This window comes from Esox lucius, chromosome 3, assembly GCF_011004845.1.
Source record: "Esox lucius isolate fEsoLuc1 chromosome 3, fEsoLuc1.pri, whole genome shotgun sequence".
In the NCBI taxonomy this organism is placed as follows: Eukaryota; Metazoa; Chordata; class Actinopteri; order Esociformes; family Esocidae; genus Esox; species Esox lucius.
The window spans coordinates 21,017,411-21,042,283 of record NC_047571.1 but is presented as its reverse complement, the minus strand read 5'-3'; the positions used below and the strand labels follow the sequence as shown (position 1 = coordinate 21,042,283).

At 43.6% G+C, this 24,873-nt stretch overlaps 1 protein-coding gene across 4 annotated transcripts in view; it reads right to left on the bottom strand.

Annotated features, from left to right (window-relative positions):
- The window catches only part of LOC105021085 (semaphorin-6B), a 29,273-nt gene extending 5,730 nt beyond the window's left edge, over nucleotides 1-23,543 (bottom strand). Inside the window, exons 1-13 of one of the 4 annotated variants that reach the window (XM_020041715.2) lie at nucleotides 23,247-23,543; nucleotides 22,742-23,137; nucleotides 5,928-6,051; nucleotides 4,452-4,563; nucleotides 4,215-4,275; nucleotides 4,024-4,086; nucleotides 2,736-2,834; nucleotides 2,482-2,572; nucleotides 2,109-2,228; nucleotides 1,347-1,435; nucleotides 987-1,204; nucleotides 741-872; nucleotides 485-634 (exon numbers count right to left, since the gene is read on the bottom strand). In XM_020041715.2, the coding sequence (XP_019897274.1) occupies nucleotides 485-634; nucleotides 741-872; nucleotides 987-1,204; nucleotides 1,347-1,435; nucleotides 2,109-2,228; nucleotides 2,482-2,572; nucleotides 2,736-2,834; nucleotides 4,024-4,086; nucleotides 4,215-4,275; nucleotides 4,452-4,563; nucleotides 5,928-6,051; nucleotides 22,742-22,744 (1,262 nt within the window). In that variant the 5' untranslated portion in view covers nucleotides 22,745-23,137; nucleotides 23,247-23,543. Of the gene's footprint in view, nucleotides 1-484; nucleotides 635-740; nucleotides 873-986; nucleotides 1,205-1,346; nucleotides 1,436-2,108; nucleotides 2,229-2,481; nucleotides 2,573-2,735; nucleotides 2,835-4,023; nucleotides 4,087-4,214; nucleotides 4,276-4,451; nucleotides 4,564-5,927; nucleotides 6,052-18,324; nucleotides 18,656-22,741; nucleotides 23,138-23,246 lie in introns of those variants that run through there. The other 3 variants (XM_020041717.2, XM_010888554.3, XM_034288719.1) reach the window with 3 other exon arrangements.
- Between the last annotated feature and the right edge of the window lie 1,330 nt (nucleotides 23,544-24,873).

The following is a 24,873-nucleotide window of genomic DNA, read 5'->3' as shown; positions in this document are numbered from 1 at the left end:
GAAAGGGAAGGAGAGGGATGGAGAGGGAAGGAGAGGGATGGAGAGGGATGGATAGGGATGGAGAGGGATGGAGAGGGAAGGAGAGGGATGGAGAGGGATGGAGAGGGATGGAGAGGGATGGAGAGGGAAGGAGAGGGAAGGAGAGGGATGGAGAGGGATGGAGAGGGATGGAGAGGGAAGGAGAGGGATGGAGAGGGATGGAGAGGGAAGGAGAGGGAAGGAGAGGGATGAGAGGGATGGAGAGGGATGGAGAGGAATGGATAGGGATGGAGAGGGATGGAGAGGGATGGAGAGGGATGGAGAATGGGGGGGTGCAAGGGACAATATATATATAAATACTGTAACAAACTCAACTAAACTTCTATCACAGGTCAGGGTCACAGGTCAATCACTTCTCAAGTGTGCAAAATAGTATTAATTTTAGAGTGAACCATCCATTTAAGGAAATGTGGTCAGTGTGTTTGGTTGTTAGCCATTGCCCTACCTGCCCATAGTCTTGACTACCCAGGGCCTGTTCCCCACCAGGGGTATGGTCTCATCCATCAAAGGATGAGTCTTCACAAAATTCAGCACCTCATCCGGCAGAGTTTTAGACGAGCTGAATGGAGATCCCAGCACCGCACAACCACCTGGCCTACAGAGAGAGAACAGGGATAAAAATAAGGCAAACAATTTCTTCATGACAGAACAATGGCACTGCAGTAATACAGGAATACAAACGTGAGTTACTGTTGAGTCACCTGGGTTTGGGCACGAGCTCATCAGGTACAGGAGTCCAGATGGACTCTGGAGATTTCTGCTCCTTGAATCTTCCCTCAAACACCCGAGCCAACTGCTGCATGTCAAACACACACACAGCAGACCCAGGGATACTGCCAGGTAGAAGAGAGAAAGAAGGAGGAGACAGGGAGAAAGAGAGGAGGGAGGAGGGACAGGTTAAGGACTGAAACAGGATTAGGATTGTGTGTGTGTGTGTGTGTGTGTACCTGTTGGGTGGTGTAGAGAACAGTCCCAGAATGACGTCCCTTCCATTCATGTTCAGGATGGGGCTGGTGGCGTGCAGGAGGTTGAAGTAGAAGTGGGAGTCTCCGGGAACAGAACAGTTCAGTCTGGCCTTGAGGAACGACGTCCACTGTTTCTCCAACACCCTCTGGGACCCTCCCATGTCCCCCTTACACACCCGAGCCACACGGGACACCATGACCTGCACACACACACACACACACACACACACACACACACAGACACACACAGACACAGTCACATATTTTGCTTTACCGTGATTATGAAATCATGTGTGATGTATAAATCACAATTTCTTGTGTGTGTGTGTGTGTGTACTGTACTTTCTCCAGGTGATGGAACTCCATGGCCATTTCTCTGAAGAAGAAGTAGATGTGAGGTCCCCACTCCACTGCACTAACAAAGAAGGGCTCTGAGAGAGGAGAGAGACAAGCTGTCACCTACACATACACACATTCCCATGCACACATTTACAAACACACACACACTTCCACACTTCATCACTCTGCAGATGAAAACCTCAGGGAGAGCACACACACACACGCAAACACACACCCACACACACACACACAGCTCTTTATTTGGTGGCGATCCACAATGTGTCATCCCTCTGTAACAACAACAACAACAAGCACATCAATATGGCTGCTGCTCTGTGGGATCAGCCATTAAGCATTCATGCCCTGTTTAATTTATCATCAGTGACAAGCACAGGGCAGTTATTCATTCATCTGTATGTCTTTGTCTCTCTGACATCCACAGCTCCCTGCTCTGTTTCACTCTGATGGGAATTTCATGTCCTTGATCTGTTGGTCTGGCCTGATTTGAAAAGGCTGGATGAAAGCAATACATTTTACCTGGCACTTAGAGATTGCTTATCACTTTTTCCTAACCACTCTTAGGATACAAGGATTAAGGTAAGAAGACAGAGACAACAGGATAGAGGTTTCGGTTAACCGACAGTGGTTATGTCATCCAACAGGCTTGGTGAGTCCTTCATCTGAGAGGTGCCCAACCCATGCAGGAACATGCAGGAACATGCAGGAACATGCAGGAACATGCAGGAACATGTCATTTCAGTGTACCTCTGAACCATTTGGAGTCGTGTTTGACCGTGCGGAGAGCAGGGCTGTCGCCTAGGCTACGATAGATCACAGCATCAATCGCCAGGAAGTCGGTTACAGTACCAGTGAAAAGACTGCCCTCTGAGACAGAACAAGACAAGGAAAGAGACAGAGCGGGCAATATATAAAAAGAGAGAGGCAGACAGAAAGCACAACGAACATACTCATCATGAACAATACAGGGACAGCCAAGTCCCTCACAGTTCCATCGTATACCGTCGATCGTTTGTCATCTGAAGGCTTTTCTCTGGAGATTTACAGTCTTCTAGAAAACATCACAATATTTTAACAAGGAATAACAGAAGAGAAGAAATAAAGACAAAAACTGCGGCACCTGCAAACAGAGCCACGTTGGCATGTCTGGGGTCGTAAGGGCATCGAGCCATCCCACTGACCGTCTCCCCCACCATCTCCAGAGTGTCTCTCTGGAAAACAAACACACGTGAAACACAACAAACAGCATGATTTAAGCCGTGTATCATTCTATGAAGGACAGACACACACACACACATACCGACATGAAGACAAAGAAGACAGATAGGGACAGACAGATATGGACAAACAGGAAGACAGACAGACTATACTCACAGTGTAGCTGGCACACAGAGGGTTAAAGGCATTGGTTCCACAGACAAACAGTCCTCCATGCTGGCTCAACAACACCTTGATGAAGTTACGACACTCTCCCTGAAGACACAGACAAGAACCCATGACAAAGGATGGGAGAGGTTTACTTTACACACTGGCTACATACGTAATGAATGCTGCGCCGGGCTGAACAATGTCAAAGGTGAAGACAACCACTAAACATAAGCCTTAGGGAAATTACACTAAATCTTTTTTTTATGCCTTTAACATACAACATACTGTTCAGATGTTCCCTCCACACAGTTTAACAGGAAGGTAAAACTCCATACACAATATCTTCTAGCCTGAACACACCAGAGCGCTGAGGCTTTATGAGCTCCTCTGGGGTGTGTGACTCAGAAGTATCTTTACTTCCTTACAACACACACACACACACACACACACAGAAAACACCCTCTCACACCTCCCTCCGTCCCTCTCAGTCCGACTGCCTCAAACCTTGATGTTCTTTTTCTTCTTTTCTCCTTTCATCTGTCTACCTTAATGCACCCTGTCCCACGCTCTACAAGGGCCCTCCACTCTTTCTCTCCTTTTATCTGGGGTTGTGGTCTTCTACCCCTTTATTTCCTTCCCTCCAGTGGTGAATCCACTCATTCCTCCCTCCTGCCACCATCCCCTGGCCTGTTACTCCTCCATCGCAGGTTTGTTCGAATCATCTCTTCTCTCATTCTCTGTCCCCTCTCTCTCTCCTCTCCCTTTTTTTTATCTCTCAGGTCTCCATTATTGTCTGTAATCGTATCGCCCCATTTTACTCATTACTCAGATCAGTTGATCAGGTATCACATTCTCACTGGCGGACAACACAGCATTGGGGCTATTGAAACATAACTTGCAGTTCCCTTACAAGAAACAGTATCCAAGGGAGAGTTTGTGCGTGCGAGACCACCGATATACTTTTCCCTGGTCTGGATGGACACACCTGGTCCAGAGGGTCACAGGTCAAGACAGTGAGGATATACTTCCTCTGTGTGTGGGCAGCTGTGCACGTGTGTATTATAGCTATAGCATTTCTGCGTGTGGTTTCTAGTGTGTGTGTGTGTGTGTGTGGGTGAGAGGGAGTGCATATTTCATGGTTACAAGTCAGACAGATAGAGTTCCCGTAAATGTGTAAATGTGTGGGTGGGCAGCAATGTGCAGGTGTGTGTCTGGGGGATTCGGTGACCACCTGAGCTTGTGTTCGATGGTGTAGGCTGATAAAACATCCCCTGGCTGCAGGGATGGAACCTACCTCATGTTTGCCCTTCATCCGGCAGACTCGGATGTCGTTCTTATTAGATTCCCATGTCCGCTTCTAGCAGAAAAACACATAATGACATGACCTGAGGGATCTTGTTAAATCAGAGGTGTGTGTGACACCGGTGAGGTCACAGACTTGTGTGTGTGTGTGTGTGTGTGTGATTGTGTGTTTGTCTGTCTCACCTTGCTGTAGAACATTTCGTCCCCTGACATATTGTCCAGCTCCACTCTATACAGGTCATCTCTGTTTATGAAATCAGGAGGGATGAAAAACAGAGAGAAAAGCAGAGTGGATCAAAAGGCTTTTACAGTGCCCTTATCATAAGTATGAAGAAACTAGAAGAATTATCCTAATATAAAACTTGGGAGAGTTATGTGGAAAGTGCTTATAGTTTAGAGGTTACACATCTTGTTTGTTACCTCGCTCCAATGTAGAGAGTACGGTTGATCTGGAGAACTGTCTGAATCTGCAGCTCCTGTCTCTGGGAGGAACGATGAGCTCTGCCCACAAACACTGGATACCGCCTCACCACTATGAGAGAAAGACTGTTAGACCGAACCAAGAGAAGGCAGACCATGTACACACGGCCCAGAAAAGAGGTAACTGGGCTGCACTTCCCAACCTCCTGACAAATATTATATGACCACATTGGAGAAACAAATAGTTAGAAATTGAATCTAGCACTCCTCAAACTCAGGATCTTTTAGGCGAAATCTGGGAATGTGCAATCACAGAAGCAAGTATTCTGACCCGTTGTAGATACCAATGCTTATTTCACCTTGTCATTATACAGTACTTGTTAATTGTTCCCATAATGTACAAAGCTAATAATATAACATTTGAAATGCCTTTTGAATTGTTGTGTATGTAATGTTTCCTTTGGCCATGTAAACATATGTTTCCCAGCCAATAAATCCTTTGAAGTAGAAATGGAATTACATTTCAAACTGAAATTGAGAGGTGAGAGAAAGTGTGTGTGTGTGGGGGGGAGGGGGAAAAGAGGCAGGGACAGAGACAGAAAAGAAGGGGTTGTTTATAGTCTATCATCACATATCAGGGAATGGAGAGAAAATGAATGGAATTATTGTGAAAGAATGCTAGGAGGGAGAGAGGGAAGAGCACATACAATTTTAAATCTATATTTACAGTATTTCTATGTGTTTTTTTGTTATGTACTGCAATATGAATGGCTCCTCTGGGATAATAAAGACAACTGAGAGAGGCATGGCAGAAAGGGGGAAGACAGATAAGATGAATGAGGGGATAGAACCAAACCAAGGGAAGGACAGGACACACTGCAAGGCAGGGGAGAGGACATAGTGACATCTCTACAGGGACTCTTCTTCAGGAGATTAAGTGGGACCTCCGTCTCATTGCCCTTGACTGCAGGGAGCAACATAATAATACTCATCCATTCGTCTGTCCGTCTAGCTCCGCCTCCCCAAAATCTATCTACTAATCTGTCCTCTCTGTTTCTTTTTCTCTACCTCTCTTTGATCTCCATCTCTCTCAAACTGTTTGGCCTTCTAACTCCCCCCATCTCTATCACCATCTCTGACTGAATCTTTGTCCCCATCTCTCTTCACCTCTCTCCCCTCCCCTTGAACTAGATTGATGCTTAATCAGATAGCCAATAAAACAACAGCAAAGCAATGACCTCACATCGAAGGTCCATAATATTACATTCAAGGAGAAACTTAGTGCTACTATTTATCTCTGTGATATGGCTGTTTGATGTTTTAAAACTGTTACAGACTGAAGCTATGACCATTAACCATTCTGCTTTGATATGTACATACTGATACAACACACTGATACCATACATACATACATACATACACACACACTCACCTATGCACACAGACACACACACACACACAAAGAAGGACACTTACCCTCTAAGGGAGCATAGCTTAGAGGACCAGGCTCCTCTGGGAAAGAGCTGTGAGCCAATCGGAGGAGCAGGAGGAGAAACGTGAGGGGAGGGGACATGGTCGTCATGGCAGCACAGCACGAGCACTAGAAAGGGAAAGAAAGGAAAGAGACAGTAATCAGTGGCCAATGTGCTGTATTGACTAAATATACATTACACAGTCCTATAGTTAAACTATAGAGCAAAAAGGTGTGTGTAATATGGCCAACCCAGGCAATGAGCTGTTTTTATGCATGACACACTGCGGAGTGACTTGATGCAGTTATATAACAAACACTCTACATACACTACATATCCATCAAAGAGCAAGCAACAACAGAGTTGATGCACAGTGGCTAGGCAAAACTGCCTAGTAGGGTTGAAACTTATGAAGAAACCCAGAGAGTAACCAGAATCTGAGGGGACCACTTCTGGCTGTGCCAGGTGAAGATTATAAGTGTGTTTGGGCCACATCAATGTTTTTGTATGTTCATATGACAAGTAGGTCAATAAACACATGAAGGAGTTTGAACAGGGACAGGAGTCATCGGGCCTGGTAGTCCTGACGTGGGTGTCCAGGGGCTCATGTCCTCTTATGGTGAAACAGGACACCAGGATAGTTAGAGAGAGCATCCCTTGGATTCAAAAGGATACCTGAGGACACGTTTCAGACTGACCCACTGACACAATATTATACCAACATGAAACTATGTTCTGAGACAGGGGGCTCCAGAGACTCTGTGTCTCAATCTGAAGGTAAACCCGAACAGAGCCCACCAGACAGGAAGTAACACCACCCACTTCGCCAAGCATCAGACCGCAGTGTGCTCTTTAATAACCCCTTAGGCACTGTAGCGTTTCAAATCCAAACTGCTGGAATCCAGACCCAAACAAAAACAGTGTCATTGTTGAAATGATTTTGCAGTCCACTGAACACTAAAATACAAACACTGTAATACACTTAACCTGGACCCTTGGACATTGACTACAGCACACTTTCCGTTCGAAGTTGGCCATTAGGAAGGCACTGTATCTTTCCATGGGACCTAAAATAATTCTCATCTTTAGATGTTGGCAAAACAAAATACAGCGAGGTGTGCCATTATGAAGATTCATTTCTGATGTAAAATGTTTTGATGCCAGTAAGTATGGCCTGAGCCAGCCACTTCATACCACCGACTAAGAGCCTAAAACACTTTTTTTTTTATCCTAACGACACAATTTAATGATGCAAGAACAGCCGTGAGGCAGCTCAGCTGTGCTGTATGGTCACACAGCTGTCCCACAGAAACGTTACAACGTAGTGATTGCTGCTTGGGTGCACAAGACGGGGGGGGGGGGGGGGGGGGTTGTTACATGCTGCGGGTGATGACTGGTCAGTAGACTAAGCAAATTAAAGCCATGCCTATTCCACTCTAAACACTCTAAACACACACACACAGTCTCTCACACACACACACACCAAATCAACCAAATGGTGGTGAAAGAGGGGTGTGTCAGAAATAGAGCAGACTCAATTCTACCAGTTCTACCAATCTAACTTCCTCAGGGTGGTCATTGTGTCAAATACAGGGTGATGTGCCTCTATTGTGCAGAAAGGCTATGGATTGTTGCGCATTTCCATCTCAACGCGGTCACCCAAGCAATACCAGCCCAAAGTCATATATAAAGCTATACAGAGAAACCGACAGGGTCGTATAACATACAAACCTAATTAACCAAGAACCTGTGTCCTAGCAGACCAATAGAAACAGTGAAAGACCAGAGAACATCTGAGGGTAGTTCAAGTTAGTCCCATACAAGCTGAACAATACATTATATAGAGTTCGATGCTTACAACAGTCCTGTACATTCATTTTAAGGTGACTTTAATTCAGAGTAACTTAACGTAGTACATACTGATGCAGTTTGTTAGCACAACAATCCTCCAAATTCATGCCATATTTCAACTGGTGCGTGTAAGACTGAACCACAGTGACCTTCTAGCCAGGGGTCAAGAAGGCAGTGAATTATAGGCAGACGAAGGAGCGAAACCGATATACATCTTAGGCAAACAATGGAAGACCATCAGAGGGTCATATGGTCAAACCTCTCTTTCACTGCCTCTCTCTAAAAATACACACATACACACAGAAAAACATTTCCTTGTCCAATACCCTAACCCTAATCCTAACAGTAAACCCAAACCTCAACAACCTAACATTTATGCCTAAACTTAACCTAACCCCAATACTTAACACAAACCCTAAACCTGACAGATTATCCAGTAATAGCCTTTTTAATTGTGGGGACTTGCACTTTGGGAGAACTTCTCGACTTCTCGTCCCCAAATGTATAATAAAACCGGAATAACACGCACACATACACAAACACACACACACACACACAAGTACACACAAACCTGAAGGTTCGCACAAACTATGCTCTCCACACACACCCCATAACAGAAGGGTGAAAAAGTCAAATGTGGGCATGCATCAATCAACACATTGGTCTCTTTAAAACCAGCCCAGTGGAATAACAGCAGGCTCACTAACTGCTACACATAAATAATGACAGAGACTGGCTGACAGAGTCTACACACCCAGCCGTCTAAATGGCACTGCTCCTCTGCGATTCCAGAGCCATGGACTATCTTACATAAACACACACTGCACTGCACTGCAGTATGAACACACAAGCTCCAGGGTTGGGGCTCACTCCATTTTACACAGTCATTTCAGGAGAATTGTTGAATTTCTTCACTGAGGGAAAATATAGTGGCAGATGCACCTGAACACAGTAAATCTCCTATTTCACACCTGTATCATGATGGGTACTATGGAAACAGCATCTTCTGCTAATCTGAGACAGTCATAGAGAGATATAGGAGGGAGAGGGAAGGAACATGGACCTGCTTTCTGAGATTATCCTGGAAAATGACAGCAGTTATTTGATACACAAACAAACGCCTACACATGCCAAGAACATTCACAGGTGCACATTTTAAACTCTCTAAGAGGAATTTAAGTTCTGCCCGACAGCAAGAGATTTGGAAGGGAGATTACATTGTGGAGAATAGTGGGGAATATTGGCTTTGATCCCATAAGAGGTCATACCCCTCTAATTTGACACCATTTTTGTATGAAACAAACATACAGTTGCTCTCAAGAGAATGTACCCCCTGCACATTAAACGCCATCATTAATAAATGGAAAGAATATGGCACTGTGAAAAGACAGACAATTCTCTAAAACTGAGAATCCATACGAGGATGGCACTGGCCAGGGAGGCCAATAAGAGCCCTAAGGCAACTTCCACGGTTTAGCTGGAAGACACCGTGCATATTGCAACAAGAGCCTGGTAACTTCACAAAACTGTACTTTAAACAACTATTTTATTTTTCACTTTGACATTATGGACATATTTTATGCCAAGTCACCTAATTAAATACAATTAGATTTCATGTTATACCATAACACAATATAATGTGGAAGAGACCAAGGGGATGAATATTTTTGAAAAGCTTTGTACACACACACACACCGCAACAACTCACTAATGAAGAACCCTCATTAGGCGAGTTATTGATCTCTGAGATCCCAGTCCAGATCTCGGCCATGGGTGGTATTTATCGCACACTTTTGTTGTCTATAGAAGATAGGTCCAGGAGAGTTTATAGAACTCTATTGACTATCAAGTGTCTTATGCCAGGAAGTGGATATCAAAAGTCTACAGGGAAATAATCAATTCGTTTTTCACTTAAATATTGTTGGATACAAATGTTATCAAAGGTGAAAAAGGTGACATGATTGGTCTTGATTCCAGTCTTTACAAAAACAAACGCTGCATTTTCAGTCAGGGTGTGTAGACTTTTGATGTCCTGTTGTACACAACAGCATATGAGCAGTTTTCTATGGGGCACCATTTTTGATGTTGATTCTTTTAAGGTCAAGACATGCTTCAATTGAAATTATTTAGGAAAGGATGAGTGATACTAGTGATACTTATTGCCATGAAAAAAGAGCAACAGGTGGAGTAGATAATTTAAGCACTTTATGGTGCATTTTCATTCATACTTAATAAATACAACTTTTGAATATATCAATCCTTTTGAACCTTTGAGGCTACTTTGAATTTCTGAATAATTTCTTCTCTTTTCTTATTTTTAATCTTTCCTGTTTTCCATTTGCTTTGTCAAAGTAAAAAGTTTCCCATTATCCTTGTAATATAAATATATAAAGTTTTCCTTTAAATATAAATAGATAGCAAGAGACAGAGACACTCAGTGAGAGACAGAGAGAGACAGACCAAAAGAGAGAGGCAGAGAGAGGCAGAGAAAGAGAGAAAGAGACAGAAAGGACAGAGAACAACAGAATAGGAGATCCAGATAAAAAGAGAGAGGGACTGACAGACAGAGAGACAGACAGAGAGTGTTTTCAGGTATTTGTTCCAACACATCCCTCCCTCTTGTTGAAGTCACACTGACATGGTTTCTATGGTAACCAGGTGTGGGATTCTGTAGTAGATCTAATGACAGTGACACACATCACTCCCACATCATTACCCAATCAGGAGGTTAGCCGGGTGTGTATAATCACCTCACTGGAAAGGACTGACATTAAAAGGATTGCCGAGACCAAAACATGTGAAGAGGAATCAATAAATCATCCAGCTCTTCAGTCTGATTAATACCTTTGTAGGCCTGCATGTGATCATCAATCAATCAAGTTTATTCTATAAAGCATTTGATGATAAAAGAAAACACATATGGAGATGCCCAGGCTAAAACCCAGATGAGCAAGCATGTTAAAGGCAATAAAGATGCCTTTAACATTCGTTTTAATTGGACCCTATTATGCTTTCAATAGGACCCTAAACCAAAATCCATACTCATTTCATTTCAAATGCAGAATAGAGACAGAGCATTTCAATGGATCACCTGGTAGCAACTCACTAATACCTATGGATATAGTTCCCTTTAAGAAAACAGATCATGGTTAAAATCAAGGCCCATGGCATTCTTCAAAAATAATAAATACCAACCAGTCATTTCTAATCAGGTGTTGAACTACATAATTATTGAAGTATGTGAGAAGGTATTTTCTGCTACAGCCCTATTGAATTCTGTTGCCTTTGGGTGGGTTTTATTTGTTGTAGTTGTATTAGTGGAATGTGGGTATTTGTTTGGGGCCGGAGATGGAGTGAAGATCATCCTTCTCTCTCCTCTCTCTTGCAGACACTCTTCGCTGTGCTCTGTGTTACCATAGCAACCGATAGCAATGTCAGGCCATGCAATTTTATTCCAGCAGATACAAAGGGAGTCAGGCAGGGCTATATTGTCTATCTCTGTCTCTCTGTCTCTATCTTTCTTTCTCTCTGTCTCTCTGTATTTCTCTCTCTGAGTCTCTCTCTCTCACACACACACACACACACACACTGGATAGGACCACCATCTCTTTACCTCTCTTGGTAATAATAGGGGGATGGGACCAGGATGAAGATGGAGAACAGGAGAAGACAAGACGTGTTCAAAGGGAGTTAGGGTTTATTTTTACAAATAGTTTTCCTATAAATATTGCATAATATATCAGTATTTACTGATACAAGTGAACTGACATAAAAGTGGTTTGTGAATCAACGCAACAATGAAGAGCATTGATGCACAATGTTAAACTTGTCTACTGTTTGGCCCTGTGACTTTAACACTTCAACATCCCATTAACATGTACAGACAATAGTCCACATAATCCCCATAAAAAAACCAGCAAAATAACATAAATAACATATCATAAGGAATTATAGATCCAGTAAAAAGAAGCTCTGTTTCCACTAGGCTTATGAGGTCTAGGTGTTCTGATAACCTTATTTGAACAATTCACTCAAATATTTGCCAAACATAGCCAGACATATTGATAAAAGAGATGTTTTTAAGTTTTGTCTGGCAAGCATAAAAGAATGGAAGGCTATGTAAATCATGACATCAAACAAAGAATGTACAGTTATGGGAAATATGTTAGTAATGCAGGGACAAACAGTTGTGCATATTATTTTGCCTATATTCCATTTACAATAAATGCTATTTATCGCTATTTACCCTGGAAAGTGCTTTCAACCGGAGGAAACACTTCTAATGTAAAGGGGGCTTGACATAATTAAGTGAACACATGCCAATGTGCTGATTCAATGTGGGGGTCTTGCATTTTGCTCATCATATTATCTACCGTGTTGTTTGAAAGGAAATGATTTAGGTGAGTCCAGTTTTAAATAACTTCACAATCACAACAGCAATTAAATGTGTAACGTAAACCACTAAATGCAAAATAAAAGAAATCACAGTAATCTCGAACGAGGAAATTATAGGACATTAGCTTTTAAGAAATAACACCCAGTGACATATAAAAGAAATCACAGTAATCTTGAAGGACGGATTTATAGGACATTCGCTTTTAAGAAATAGCATGTGGTGACATTAAAATGGTGAAATAACATGTGGATTTAAAATGGTGACATTTTAAATCCACAGCCCCAGTAGAGTCATTCCCCCTTCCACCAGAGGGGAGTGGAAATAAATATCAGAAATACATCACTGATTGAAGGAGTTTTCCAGTATCCCTACCATGGCTGACAGATCCTCATGGTTTGGATTCCACTGCTATCCCTTGAGAATAAGGTCCTCAGTTGTGTCGTGGTTTAAGTGTAGCCTCGTGGGATCGGGAGGAAGTGCCAGGACGACTGAAGTGTTCCAGGGCATTATTACATTGTCCAGAGCAAACATTCAGTAGTGAAGTCATAACTTCTTGCACGGGCCCTCCATGGTAATCAAACCCACAACTCGGGCATTGCAAACACCAGCCTTTAACAAGCTAGACAGGACCTCATTCTTTCTTTCTTTACCCACACTCTTAATAAATGTTTTCACAGTTTCTGTCTCCGTTCTTATATAAATACAGTTATATACAGTACGTATTCACACACAGTATATATCATCCCTTAAGTGGCATTTAGAAGCCCTGAATAAAGTAGCAGTGCCTGCGGTGAGGTGGATAAACTGGGACAACTGGGTCACCTTCACCATCAAACTGTCTCCAGTACTACATTCAACGGTTTCATTAAGAAACGGACACTGAGAATGATCATGGTTGGGTGTTACAACACGGTATTTAAACATGGTAAAGTAAATGGCAGAAGGGTAGGTACATTACTTATGAACGTACACACACACACACACATCCGCACCCACGCACACAGATCAGCACAGAAATCAATAAGATCAGGTTTTTATCCAATCAAGGTTGGTGCGTTATTGGATAATAGTATCTAGCTGTCTCCCCAGACTGGGGCCTGATCACAGTTAAGGGAATATGGCATTTCTCTGTTAAATATCCTAATGCACTTTTCAATCTGCAGGGTAATTTATATGCTAATGCCCAGGTTACGTCTGCATTCGATTCCCGGGCAGAGTGCTGAATGTTATCAGGGGGAGGGGGGTTGGAGGGAGAGGGGGATGGGGAGAGTGAAAAGAAAAGAGAGAGTTTTCCCCTGGGTCTATGCCAGTAGGTAATTATAAAGAGGCTGGTCAGGTCTGGAGAGTAGCCAGCTTTAGTGCACCTTTCTCCCCCAGGTCTCCTTCTCCTCCAGGTCTCCCTCTCTAACCATCTCTCACTATCTCACTCTTTCCCTCTCACCCAGGTCTCCCTCTCTCCCTCTCTCCTTCTCCCACAGGTCTCCCTCTGCCCAGGTCTCCCTCTCTTCCCCTCTCTCCCTCTCTCCTTCTCCCCCAAGTCTCCCTCTCTTCCCCTGTCCTCCAGGTGTCCCTCTCTCCCAGGTCTCCCTCTCTTCCCCTCTACTCCAGGTCTCCCTCTCCTCCAGGTCTCCTTCTCCCCCAGGTCTCCCTCTCTTCCCCTGTCCTCCAGGACTCCCTCTCTTCCCCTCTCCCCCAGGTCTCCCTCTCCCCCAGGTCTCCCTCTCTTCCCCTGTCCCCCAGGTGTCCCTCTCTTCCCCTTTACTACAGGTCTCCCTCTCCTCCAGGTCTCCGTCTCCCCCAGGTTCCCCCTTTCTCCCTCCCTCTCTTCCCATATCACCACTACAGTCTGAAACTAGCCTTAAAAACTGTAATATAGAATTAATTAAATGATTCAACAATAAAAAAAATAATAAAGTAATGGTTTGGTTTTAAGAGCTACAGTACTTTCTACTAGAGAGAGCTGATCTGTAAAAAGCCCTGAAGGAGTGACAGATGAGACAGCTGATCCAGGTTATAAGGAGGAGAGAGAGAGGGCTGGAACAGGGTGACATCTCTATCCTTATTAACAGAACACCTTCCCTTCTAATTGCCTTATTTGCATATTCACGCTCAACTTGGACCGATCTCATCTCTGTATACATTGCTCTCTGCTTCCTTCTCTCCACTCCCACTACCTTAGCTCCGCCTCTCCACCCCATCTCTCTCTACCCCCTCCATCTCTCTCTCCACCCCCATCTCTCTCTACCCCCTCCATCTCTCCCCCCCCATCTCTCTCTACCCCCTCCATATCTCTCCCCCCCATCTCTCTCTACCCCCTCCATCTCTCTCCCCCCCATCTCTCTCTACCCCCTCCATCTCTCTCCCCCCCATCTCTCTACCCCCTGTATCTCTCTCCCCCCCATCTCTCTCTACCCCCTCCATCTCTCTCCCCCCCATCTCTCTGTACCCCCTCCATCTCTCTTTACCCCCTCCATCTCTCTACCCCCTCCATCTCTCTCTCCACCCCTATCTCTCTCTACCCCCTCCATCTCTCTTTACCCCCTCCATCTCTCACTCCACCCCCCGTCTCTCAGAACTGTTATTCTGGTCTAACTAATGGGGAGTGTTTAGCAGTACCCTTGGCTTGTCTTTGAGCCCCGAGTGAAATATCTCCCCACAGAGAGTACCAGCCAGAACACACATACACAGACACCCTCTCTCTCCCAAACACACACACACAGACACACACACACACACACACACACACATACACACATGTGGTACTGCATCTAACACAGAGGACTTACTTTGAGCTATGTCTGCAGCAGGACGTATGTGTTCATGGTGCAGTACTATGCTTCAGTTGAGTTAGGTGTGCACACACACACACACACACACAGTCCAACACACTCACTCACACACAGTACCAAGCTGCAGCAAGGGCAAATGTTACAACACAGAGCTCAACTGCAGCAAGAATATTCACCACACAACACTGGGATGTCAAGCATATAGAGTATGCAGCACACACACCTATACATGTTGGTTTACTATCAAGGTGAGGACCGGCCACTTAGTACAATTAAAAATAATTATTTTACTTAATCCTAATTCTAAACCTAACGCTGAATTTAACTCCATGTCACATAAAGATTCTCTTCAAAATGAAGACCAGACAAATGTCCTAATTTTCCATGATTTTCTTTGTTTTACTAAGATATTAAAACCCACAATGAAACCTACAAACATAGAGGACTCTGAACTAAACCAATATTGTTAACAGATAAGACAGGGTTTTCAGTGTTCAAAGCCATCTATCTGCAATACGCACATGAATTGCAGAAAATCTCTTGTACACACTGATGTTCAGATTAAGCTCTTTTAAATGAGCAGATTGCTAAAAGAGATATGTGCATGCACATGACAAAGTGTAAATAATGACATCCTGCCCTTATCTTACTAAACATGTTCTCATCACCTTATTACAAATGCTAACACAAAGACCCACAATTTCAGATGCCTTCTAAGTACAGATTGCTTTAGAAAAGTTATTTTGTAGAAACGGTGCTGCATGAACATTCATACCATCCGTTTTGATAGCCTGGAATGAGGATAAATGTAGCTTCAGTCTTGAGCAGAGATTATTACCATGCATCATAAATCTGCATAGGTACTACATGTACCTGGTTACACACACACACACACACACACACACACATACACACAAATACACAAATAATTGAAAATGCACACAAGCGTACACACAAAACACACTCAACATAAATACACACAATATTGTGCATAGACACACACTGGAAACACGTAAACACACATAAAAACATATTTAAAACATATCAAACAAAGGTACTGCGCTATGAATGCGGCCCGCCTGCTGAATCAGCGTCACGCCAAAAGCTGTCTGGTTCTGGAACCTTCTGGGGCCAGCCAGCAGGGCCGGCCCCCCCACAGCTGCCACCTCCTGAGACCTCCTCAGGGGAGGCATTTAAGGGCTCCCAAGGAGCAGCTCGGGCCGAGGCCAGAATAGAAGAATATGTGACCTGCAGTGCTTCCCTGCTGAGGAGGAACACGGTCCTGAGGCAGGGGGGAGAACAGGATGCCCCGGGATTCGGACCCTGGCTCCCATCCCTCCAACCCCTCCCCCAGGAGGCCGCCTCAGACGACGACACCTCCCTCATCTTTTGGCTGGGAGTTATTCCCTTGCTCTACTTCTTCTGTTAATCAGATGTCCAATCTCCGTTACAATACACACACACAGACATGCAGAAACGCACAAACACCCAGAGACACGTATCCCTGAAATGGGCTCCTTTTTTAAGAAGAATTACGTTGTTGCTCTTGTCCTTCTCTTCAGTTATGATGAAAATACATATCTTAGAGAGTAGAACCTGTGCATCTGAAAGCGGATGAGAGAAGGGAGTTGTATGAGGAGGAGGGGATTATCTTGGGGGGAAACACAATCAGGCTAAAACCATCTCCAACTATGCTGTTGCTCTCCCAATGCAATCCTCCTACTGCTTTGTCCATGGCTTGGATGGATTATAAAAGTCTTTCTTTGGCTTCCAGGCTCTGTGAACTCTCTCCCCTTTGGATAGTTAAAGTGGCCAATGCAAAAACAAACCGACTGCTGTTTCATCTCCAAGATCCTCCCAGCAAGCGTCCAGAAGAAGTGAAAGTCTGGTGCAGCAAACTGGGATTTTTGAAAAGGTTGAGTTAATCTCAGGCACATGAAGTGGACAGGTCCTTTAATGCAAATCAGTATACGAGATAAGACACTGGAATAACTCCCATCTTTCTAGATGAATGAGAAAGCAAAGATAAAATTATCCAAATGATTAGCAGTAAAGAATTGTGCACTGTCTGAATATATTTGCATTAATGCGATATAATGATGTTATAGTCAACTTATAAAGATAAGAAAATAAATAGGCCTGTGAAAATGGCCTAAAGCCTATGTAAAACACTGTGAAAGAGGTTTCTGCACAGGAGTCTACCCAGTTCTTCTTCCTCTGTCTAGAGGTGTTGAAGAACACTGTGCTATATTTAAGACGCTGTTCCTCTCTGCACAGACTACAGTACAAAGTGACTTTGCTCTGATACAAAAGTGCAGGTCCTAGATCAGTCCTTCCCAAACTATTTGGTTGTCATGGTGACCTACCTAAAGTTATTCATTATGACCATCAAGATGAACCAACAACATTTCCACCCACAGCCTATTAAAGATACAGTCATGGATCTTAAGCAGAACAAATAGCTAAGAAATACGTGGTACATATACGTGTTGCAAAAAAGGATGTGCCATGTCAGATAAAATAGATAGCATGGTATAAAATGTGATGAGATGATAAAAAACCTCAGGGACCTTTAGTTATCTACCTGGATTTTGCCTATCAGATATCGTAGAATTACAATGAATAGACTGAATCAATAATTGACTTTAATAGGGACTCATGTTATATTCATTACATGTCTAGGCAATTAATCCAGCGAGATAACCTCTGAACAACAGACCGGGAGAATCACTTAAAGTAAACACCTAAATACAGTAGGATCTCTGTAGGTCATTAATGGGTTCATACAGACCATTCGGGGGAAAAGGGCCTCAGACTGTTCATCATCAGGATCTCACCCTGACATAACCACTACCTCCCACAAGCTATGGCAGTAAGGTAGGAAACATGAAAGGGTTCGGTGTTAAATATCCACAAAACACCTGCTCTGTACAAACACACACACATGGCCTTAACCATATGTGCTATTAGCTCCCTGGTACTTTTTAATGAGAGTGTAGCAAAGGTGTCACCACATTAGGGGATCAAGGGCTGAGGATCTATGAGAACCATATGTTGCAGAAGTGAACACACATGTTAGCATCACTCAGCGGGTGGGTCACCACAGGCATTCTGGGTATCAGGCTCCAATGATAATGGACAGCGCTCAAGGGAGAGATTATTGATGAAAGGCGAGAACATAAATACTAACCAATGTTACCATTGTGCAATAAATTATTCCACAGAGCCTTTTAATCAAAGCACATCAATATGTGGCCCACGCATGGAATCAGATTCCGTCCGTTCGGATGTACGAACACCAAAGAGGATGCAGTGGGACCAGGGAACACGTGGAACTGGGTGATCTGGTGTTGCTTCAGACTGACCTGGTGGGTTTTTGGTACCTCCTGTGCTCTCAACAGGATCTCCATTGGGACACCCAGGACCTTGTTCATGATGAGGAATGACTCCCTCGGGCCTTCACTCCCAGGACCCTTACGGTATAGGTCACAGAGCAGATGCCTGCACCGTCGGAGCTCTCTGATCCCACAGACCCAGAGGTACGCAGATGCTTTACAGGGCAGTTGTTAAAGTGTTGACGCGGTGCTGAGGAAGCCCAAGGAGCCCACCCTCTCAGTTCTTACGTAGACGTCTTGGCGTTTATGAGGACCATCGGGTGAACACCATCCATCTAACAGAAGAACAGCAGCATAAATCACAGCCGATGGAGTTTCTCTTTGTAGCCTAAATGAGACCTGGGCCATATGGATAAGACACGTAGCGGTACTGATGCAGTGACAATTACTAGAAGAAACGTGCACCACTGTTTTATTTGGTGTGACCCTTTAGCTACTAGCAACTAGTATTTTGATTGTGGTGGCAATCAGTTTTCCCAACAACAATCTCACATATTGGCAGGTTTATATTTCATTTCTAAGTTTGCATTTCTCTACTATAGACCGCTTATTGGAGTGAATTATATCAGCGAAAGGCCAGTGATGAGTAGCCTGTATGGGCGGTTAGGATCCCTTCTGTTTTATGGTCCCAGCTCTAATATGGACTGTCCAAAAATTTAGCTGGTAGACTACCATAGAATACTGTAGTGTTGGGGTTAGGAGAATTCAGGCAAAGGTTACTCCATAGTTGTTCACTGAAGAATCAGTTATAAATTAATTGAGCTAAAGCCAACTATTTGAAAATGTGTGAGAAATATTCAGCCACTCAATATTAAATTGAGGTAATCTACAATGAAAATATGATTATTCATGCCTACACATTTGAATAATAAAGCAGCATTTTTAACTAAACCTACATTTCTTCCCAATTAGGCGCTTAGGGAAGACTAGCATAGGCAAATTGATTGAAAGACTTCAGAAACGCAGATTGTGAAAAAAGGAACATATAAAATGTATGAACACCAGTGTTCACCTGAGTGAGCCCTGGCCCAAACCTTCAGTTTCTGGAACCAACCAGACAGAACCTATTAGATTCTGAGAGCAATCGCAATGACAGATTATTTTTTAAATCTAAAGATGGTCTTGGTAGTATTCAGATCCAGATTCCCAGTGGAAAAGAAACAAATGTCTGTTGGCATAACGTTTGTCCGGAGCAAGCATTTTGGGTAGCCAGACAAATAGTTTACAATTGCCATCTATTCCAAGGGGAAAACATGCTGACGTGTCTAAAGAAAATGCATTTGCATGAACCCAAACCTTGATCCTTGCTTTGCAGATAAACATCAGTTTTTTCTACTTGGTGTTTAGGTCCAGAGCCCTAGTGTAGCTCAATAACATCCTCTATGGGTTATGTTGCATTCTCTGGCTTTCAGATTCAATCAGCTGAAACATTTTCACTGTTTCAATTGCTTTCTGAATCAGTTTTGTATTTAATTAATTTGTAAATATAATCACATACATATTTCAATTTATATGTATCCCCTTTTCATTAGAAGCTATTAAACTATTTAATTAACCATTCATCGATAATTTCTTTTGTCCCTGAGTGTTGAAGATAAATGAATAATTTGGCAGTAACAAATATAAATGGTTTTAACTGGTTTGGTGTCAGCAGCCCTATGATGTTACCATGGAAGGGAATGGGAGGTGAGGTACGCATTCTTAAGAAAGCCTAAGGTGAAGAAACCGCACCTGTCCTTCCCTTTTTTGGCTGTACTGGGGAGAGGACCTGAAACTTCCCTGTGTTGGCTAAGCTTAGTGAGCGACTTGTTCTTCCCTGTGTTGGCTGTGTCCAGTTCACCAATTTGTTCTACCCTGTGTTGGCTGTGCCCAGTTCACCAACTTGTTCTACCCTGTGTTGGCTGTGCCCAGTTCACCAACTTGTTGTACCCTGTGTTGGCTGTGCCCATTTCAGCAACTTCTCCTACCATGTGTTGGCTGTGCTGGGTGAGTGACTTGTCCTTCCCTGTGTTGGTTGTGCCCAGTTCAGCAGCTTGTTCTACCCTGTGTTGGCTGTGCCCATTTCAGCAACTTGTCCTACCATGTGTTGGCTGTGCTGGGTGAGCGACTTGTCCTTCCCTGTGTTGGTTGTGCCCAGTTCAGCAGCTTGTCCTACCCTGTGTTGGCTGTGCTGAGAGAGACTTGCCCTTTGTTGTGTTGGCTGTGCCCAGTTCAGCAACTTGTCCTACACTGGGTTGGCTGTGCTGAGAGAAAGACTTGTCCTTCACTGTGTTGGCTGTGCCCAGTTCAGCAACTTGTCCTATCCTGTGTTGGCTGTGCTGAGTGAACGACTTGTCCTTCCCTGTGTTGGCTGTGCCCAGTTCAGCAACTTGTCCTTCCCTGTGTTGGCTGTGCTGGGAGACCAACTTGTCCTTCCCTGTGTTGGCTGTGTTGGTAGAGCGACTTGTCCTTCCCTGTGTTGGCTGTGCTGGCTGACCACCTGCTCACAGGGCTGTTGTGTGGCTGTCAGGGTCCCAAGCCCGGAAAACAGGGAAACCATTCAGACCGTCTGTATGCCTCCCACTCTCTTTCTTTCACAGTACATCTCTCCATTTCTCTCTCTCTTTCTACTTTATGCCTCTCTATCCTCCTTGCCCTTAACATTTTCTCTGACTCCCTCAGCGTATACCTCCCCATCAGTCCCACCATCTATCTGCTCATCTCTTTGTGTCCCTCTTCCTCACTCTCCTCCTTCTCCTCCCCCTCTCTTTCGACACAAACATAAACAACCGGGACTAGAGGCTGTTAAAATCCTCTGCTGGAACTCACTGGCCTTGGATGTAAAGGGGGAAGTTGTAAACAATAAATAATACATAACCCATAAATCACTCTGCAGGCCACAGAAAGGCCAGCAGTAAGTGTGCAGTTTTCCTGGGCCACTGAGGACCGTGTTGGGTGCTTAAGGGAGCCGCAGTAGGCTGGATGTCAGATGGACACTAACATCAAGAGTGTGGGTGTTGTATTTTCAGACCAGGCCTTTTCAGCCTGTCTGTCGTGGAATTTAGCCCAAAAAAACGGATCTGTTGATCCCTCTTCTCACAAGCCATCTTCTGGTCATCACTATACCGCCACGGACGAAAGAACACAAGTACAACTCTATCTTGTCACAAATGTGATTACAGCCACTAACCTTAACCTTACCTCAAATTAAGACTACAAAGCTCCTCCAATTGTTCATTCAATGTGCCTTCAAGCATGGCCATTTTAGCACTTTTGGGGAAAGCTCTGACCCTGCTAACTACAGACATCATTATAACTCCCACTCACAGTCATTTCATCTCAAGTTCCACAGCCATTACATTCCAGTAACATTACACAGTAGAATATATATAATAGAATGACACAACAGAATCTTTAATTGAATGTCATGTTTGCGGAATTCTGTATGGCTCTGCTCTCGCCTTAAAACCCTATCAACCAATAACAGGCAAACCAACGGCCACTTAGAATGAACACGGCAACAAACGGGGGCTGTCTGGACATACGTTTTACTAGAAATAACATGAGTTTAGTTGAAAAGACGGGCCAGCAATTTAAATGTTAGTTGGACCTGTACACAGCAGGTCATAAAGTGGTTTACATTATAGCCCATAGACCGTGGTCCTACTGTAACTCCATCACTGAGACGAATAATGAGACAATCAATGGAGTGTCGGCAGGCAGATTACCATATGTCTGACCTTTGATATACTGTAGATCACTGAAAACCTTGAGAAAACAACATTCATCACTCTTTAATACCAGCCACTTTTGGGCTCTAGGGTTGAGTCTCACTGAACAAGAATGACCCAAAACATAGGAATGAAACAAAACTAGCATTATTTGCCTCATGGGTAGGGATGAATGAGTTATTGTTCCACCCCATTAGGTAAACAAACTGTCAACAGATTTAAATAATATATGTGTTTATGTTTTCCTGGAATGACTGCTGTTGCATGTTGACATTGAACGCAGTTATACACATTCATGCTCATACCAATTTCCCCATAAAATGAATCCACTATAAATGAGGCAACAAAAAACGTATAAAATATATTAATTCAAGTCTATGATGATTTTCATGTTCATAAGAATGCATTAGATTACACAAAGAACACAGGCCCAGACAGTAGCAACCACGGGAGGCAGATAAAGCCTGCCCTACCTCAAATTAATATGCTACAAGGATCCTTTGTCATCATCAATAACCCAAGCATTCAATGGCAGCTGATTAAACAAAACATTGGACGTGTGTATTCAGAGCACGAACATCCAAGACCAGAAACTAAAGGTGCGGCCGCGGATATTACGCTGCTACCGCGATTGCAATACCTGTTCACCATTCACCATTCCGCTAAAGCTCACTCACCATTCACTGTGCGAGATGGACAGGTATGCAGGGAAAGCTGTCTGGTCCGGTACCAGTCGTCTTCTCGTGTGCAAACAGGTTTTTCTCCACCTGGAGCGGAGTGGAACACGGCACCGAGCTCTCTATGGGTCTTGAATTACAACGCCTTGATGAGAATCTGTATCCCCGCCGCTAGCCTAAAACCAATCCTCTCTGTCGCACCTGTCTCTTCTTCGAGTGGCTTCTGCGCGTAACCGTGGCATCCCCGTTTATTTTCCAGTGAATGCGTCCAGACCTTCCGGTCCAAAACCTTCCAATAAAGCTGGTGAAAGCAAAGTACGCTACATGCATGTGTAGGGTTTTGTATAGGTTACATTCCACAGCCACTGTCTAAGATGGAGATATTTTCGGACACCCCTGCAAATTACAAAATGAAACCCACGTCTATAATCGGTGTAGAGAGGTTGGCATAACCAAGCATCACCTTAATGACTACAAAGCGTAGGCTTGCACTGAAAATACTCACGAGGTTTTCCATTCAGTCTTAATTCATTATCTCTCTGTCTGTGGCCCCCAGATGAGAAGTCTGGGTTTGCATGCAACACTCACTTGACAGTCCGAGAGAGACAACGGCTCTCCGCTGCTGTTGGCTCTGCTCCCGGTTTTTATTCGCCACCGGTAAAGCTATGAGTTGCAGGCTTTAGGCTCATCCTAGACAAAAAATTGGTTTCTAGAAAGGATATCAACGCGGAGTGCCTCCTATTGCGAATATTACATCAAGCAACTAAAACAGAGACATACATATTCAGGGGCCCATTGCACAACGACACTGCACCCCATAACGCATGAATGGGGCGTCTTTCCTCTTTCTCTACCCCTTCTCTTTCTCTCTCTATCGAACGCGCACGCGCGCACAAAACTATTTCACATTACTTGGCATTGTAAAATCACGTAGTTATTGCCAGCTCGAAATATATCGTATCAGAAATCTAAATACTGCTTTTTAACTTAAACAGCAAACAATGGAAAGTGTCTATTTTAGAGAAATAAATACATTGTTATAAGGATCCCATAACATGTTATCTAATAAAACATTTCATAACCCATAAAGGACAAATCTGCGTGTGAAAATGTCAAAGATAATCATATAATTACATTTACCGCATATAAAAGAACCACTGCCGCAGGAATAAAAAGAGTGTGAGGAAAGATGCCAGTGTGATCATTTCCCACAGGGGAACGTTGCTGTCATCGACTTCCATCGCTATCAGTGAAAGCTGTCAAAACTAAAGAAATAAAATGACAGGGGAGTACGAGGAGTCTGAGTGGCAGATGTCTTCAGAGAGGGATCTCAACAACAAGAGCAGAGTATCTCCATAATTGTGTTGTACTGTAATGATGTGTAAATTCACCTAATGGAAATGCACCAGTCTACTAAAAGTCAATTTCAATAATTGGCTGAAAGAGCAGTGGGCCACATTTTAACCTACACTGCAGCAAATCATGTGCAGTGGAGGCAGTAACTTTAACCTGATGAACCATCATAGGCCACATAAAGGCAGTTGTTAATTTATAAGCACAAAGGTCATCCTTGTCATTGATTCGACAGTGGCAATGTTGGTGTTGCTCTCAGAGTTGACATGTGTGCATTTTCTAAATGTTGCTGACACACTGTCAGAGTTGCATGACTCATAGTTGTGAGGAGCGTTTCCAGACCGGGACCTATCTGAACCAATCATAGATTTAATGTACTGTACTCCACTTTAGTCTTCTGGGAATGGTTGCACCAGCTGGGCGTAAAAAGAGGCTGGCCCCACTTTGATATCAGAATTTACGCTCATTGCACATACCAAAAATAAGACCAGTTGTGACTAAGTTCAGCGTAATTCATAGGATTTGCATAATGATGGTTGCTGGCACCAGTTACTAGGCTGCTAACATTGCCATGGCAGTTCTTAAACTTCATCAAAGATGTTACTTCGCCCATCACTTTGTATGGTCTGCCATTATGCATGCACACATTATTACACACAACTACATGCATCTAGAAGTTATTATTAGATTACATTTCTATAATTCAATGACAACTATTCATTGTTACTACACAACAAATGTTGTAATAAATTAGACCATTATTGAAGCCACCAGGTCTC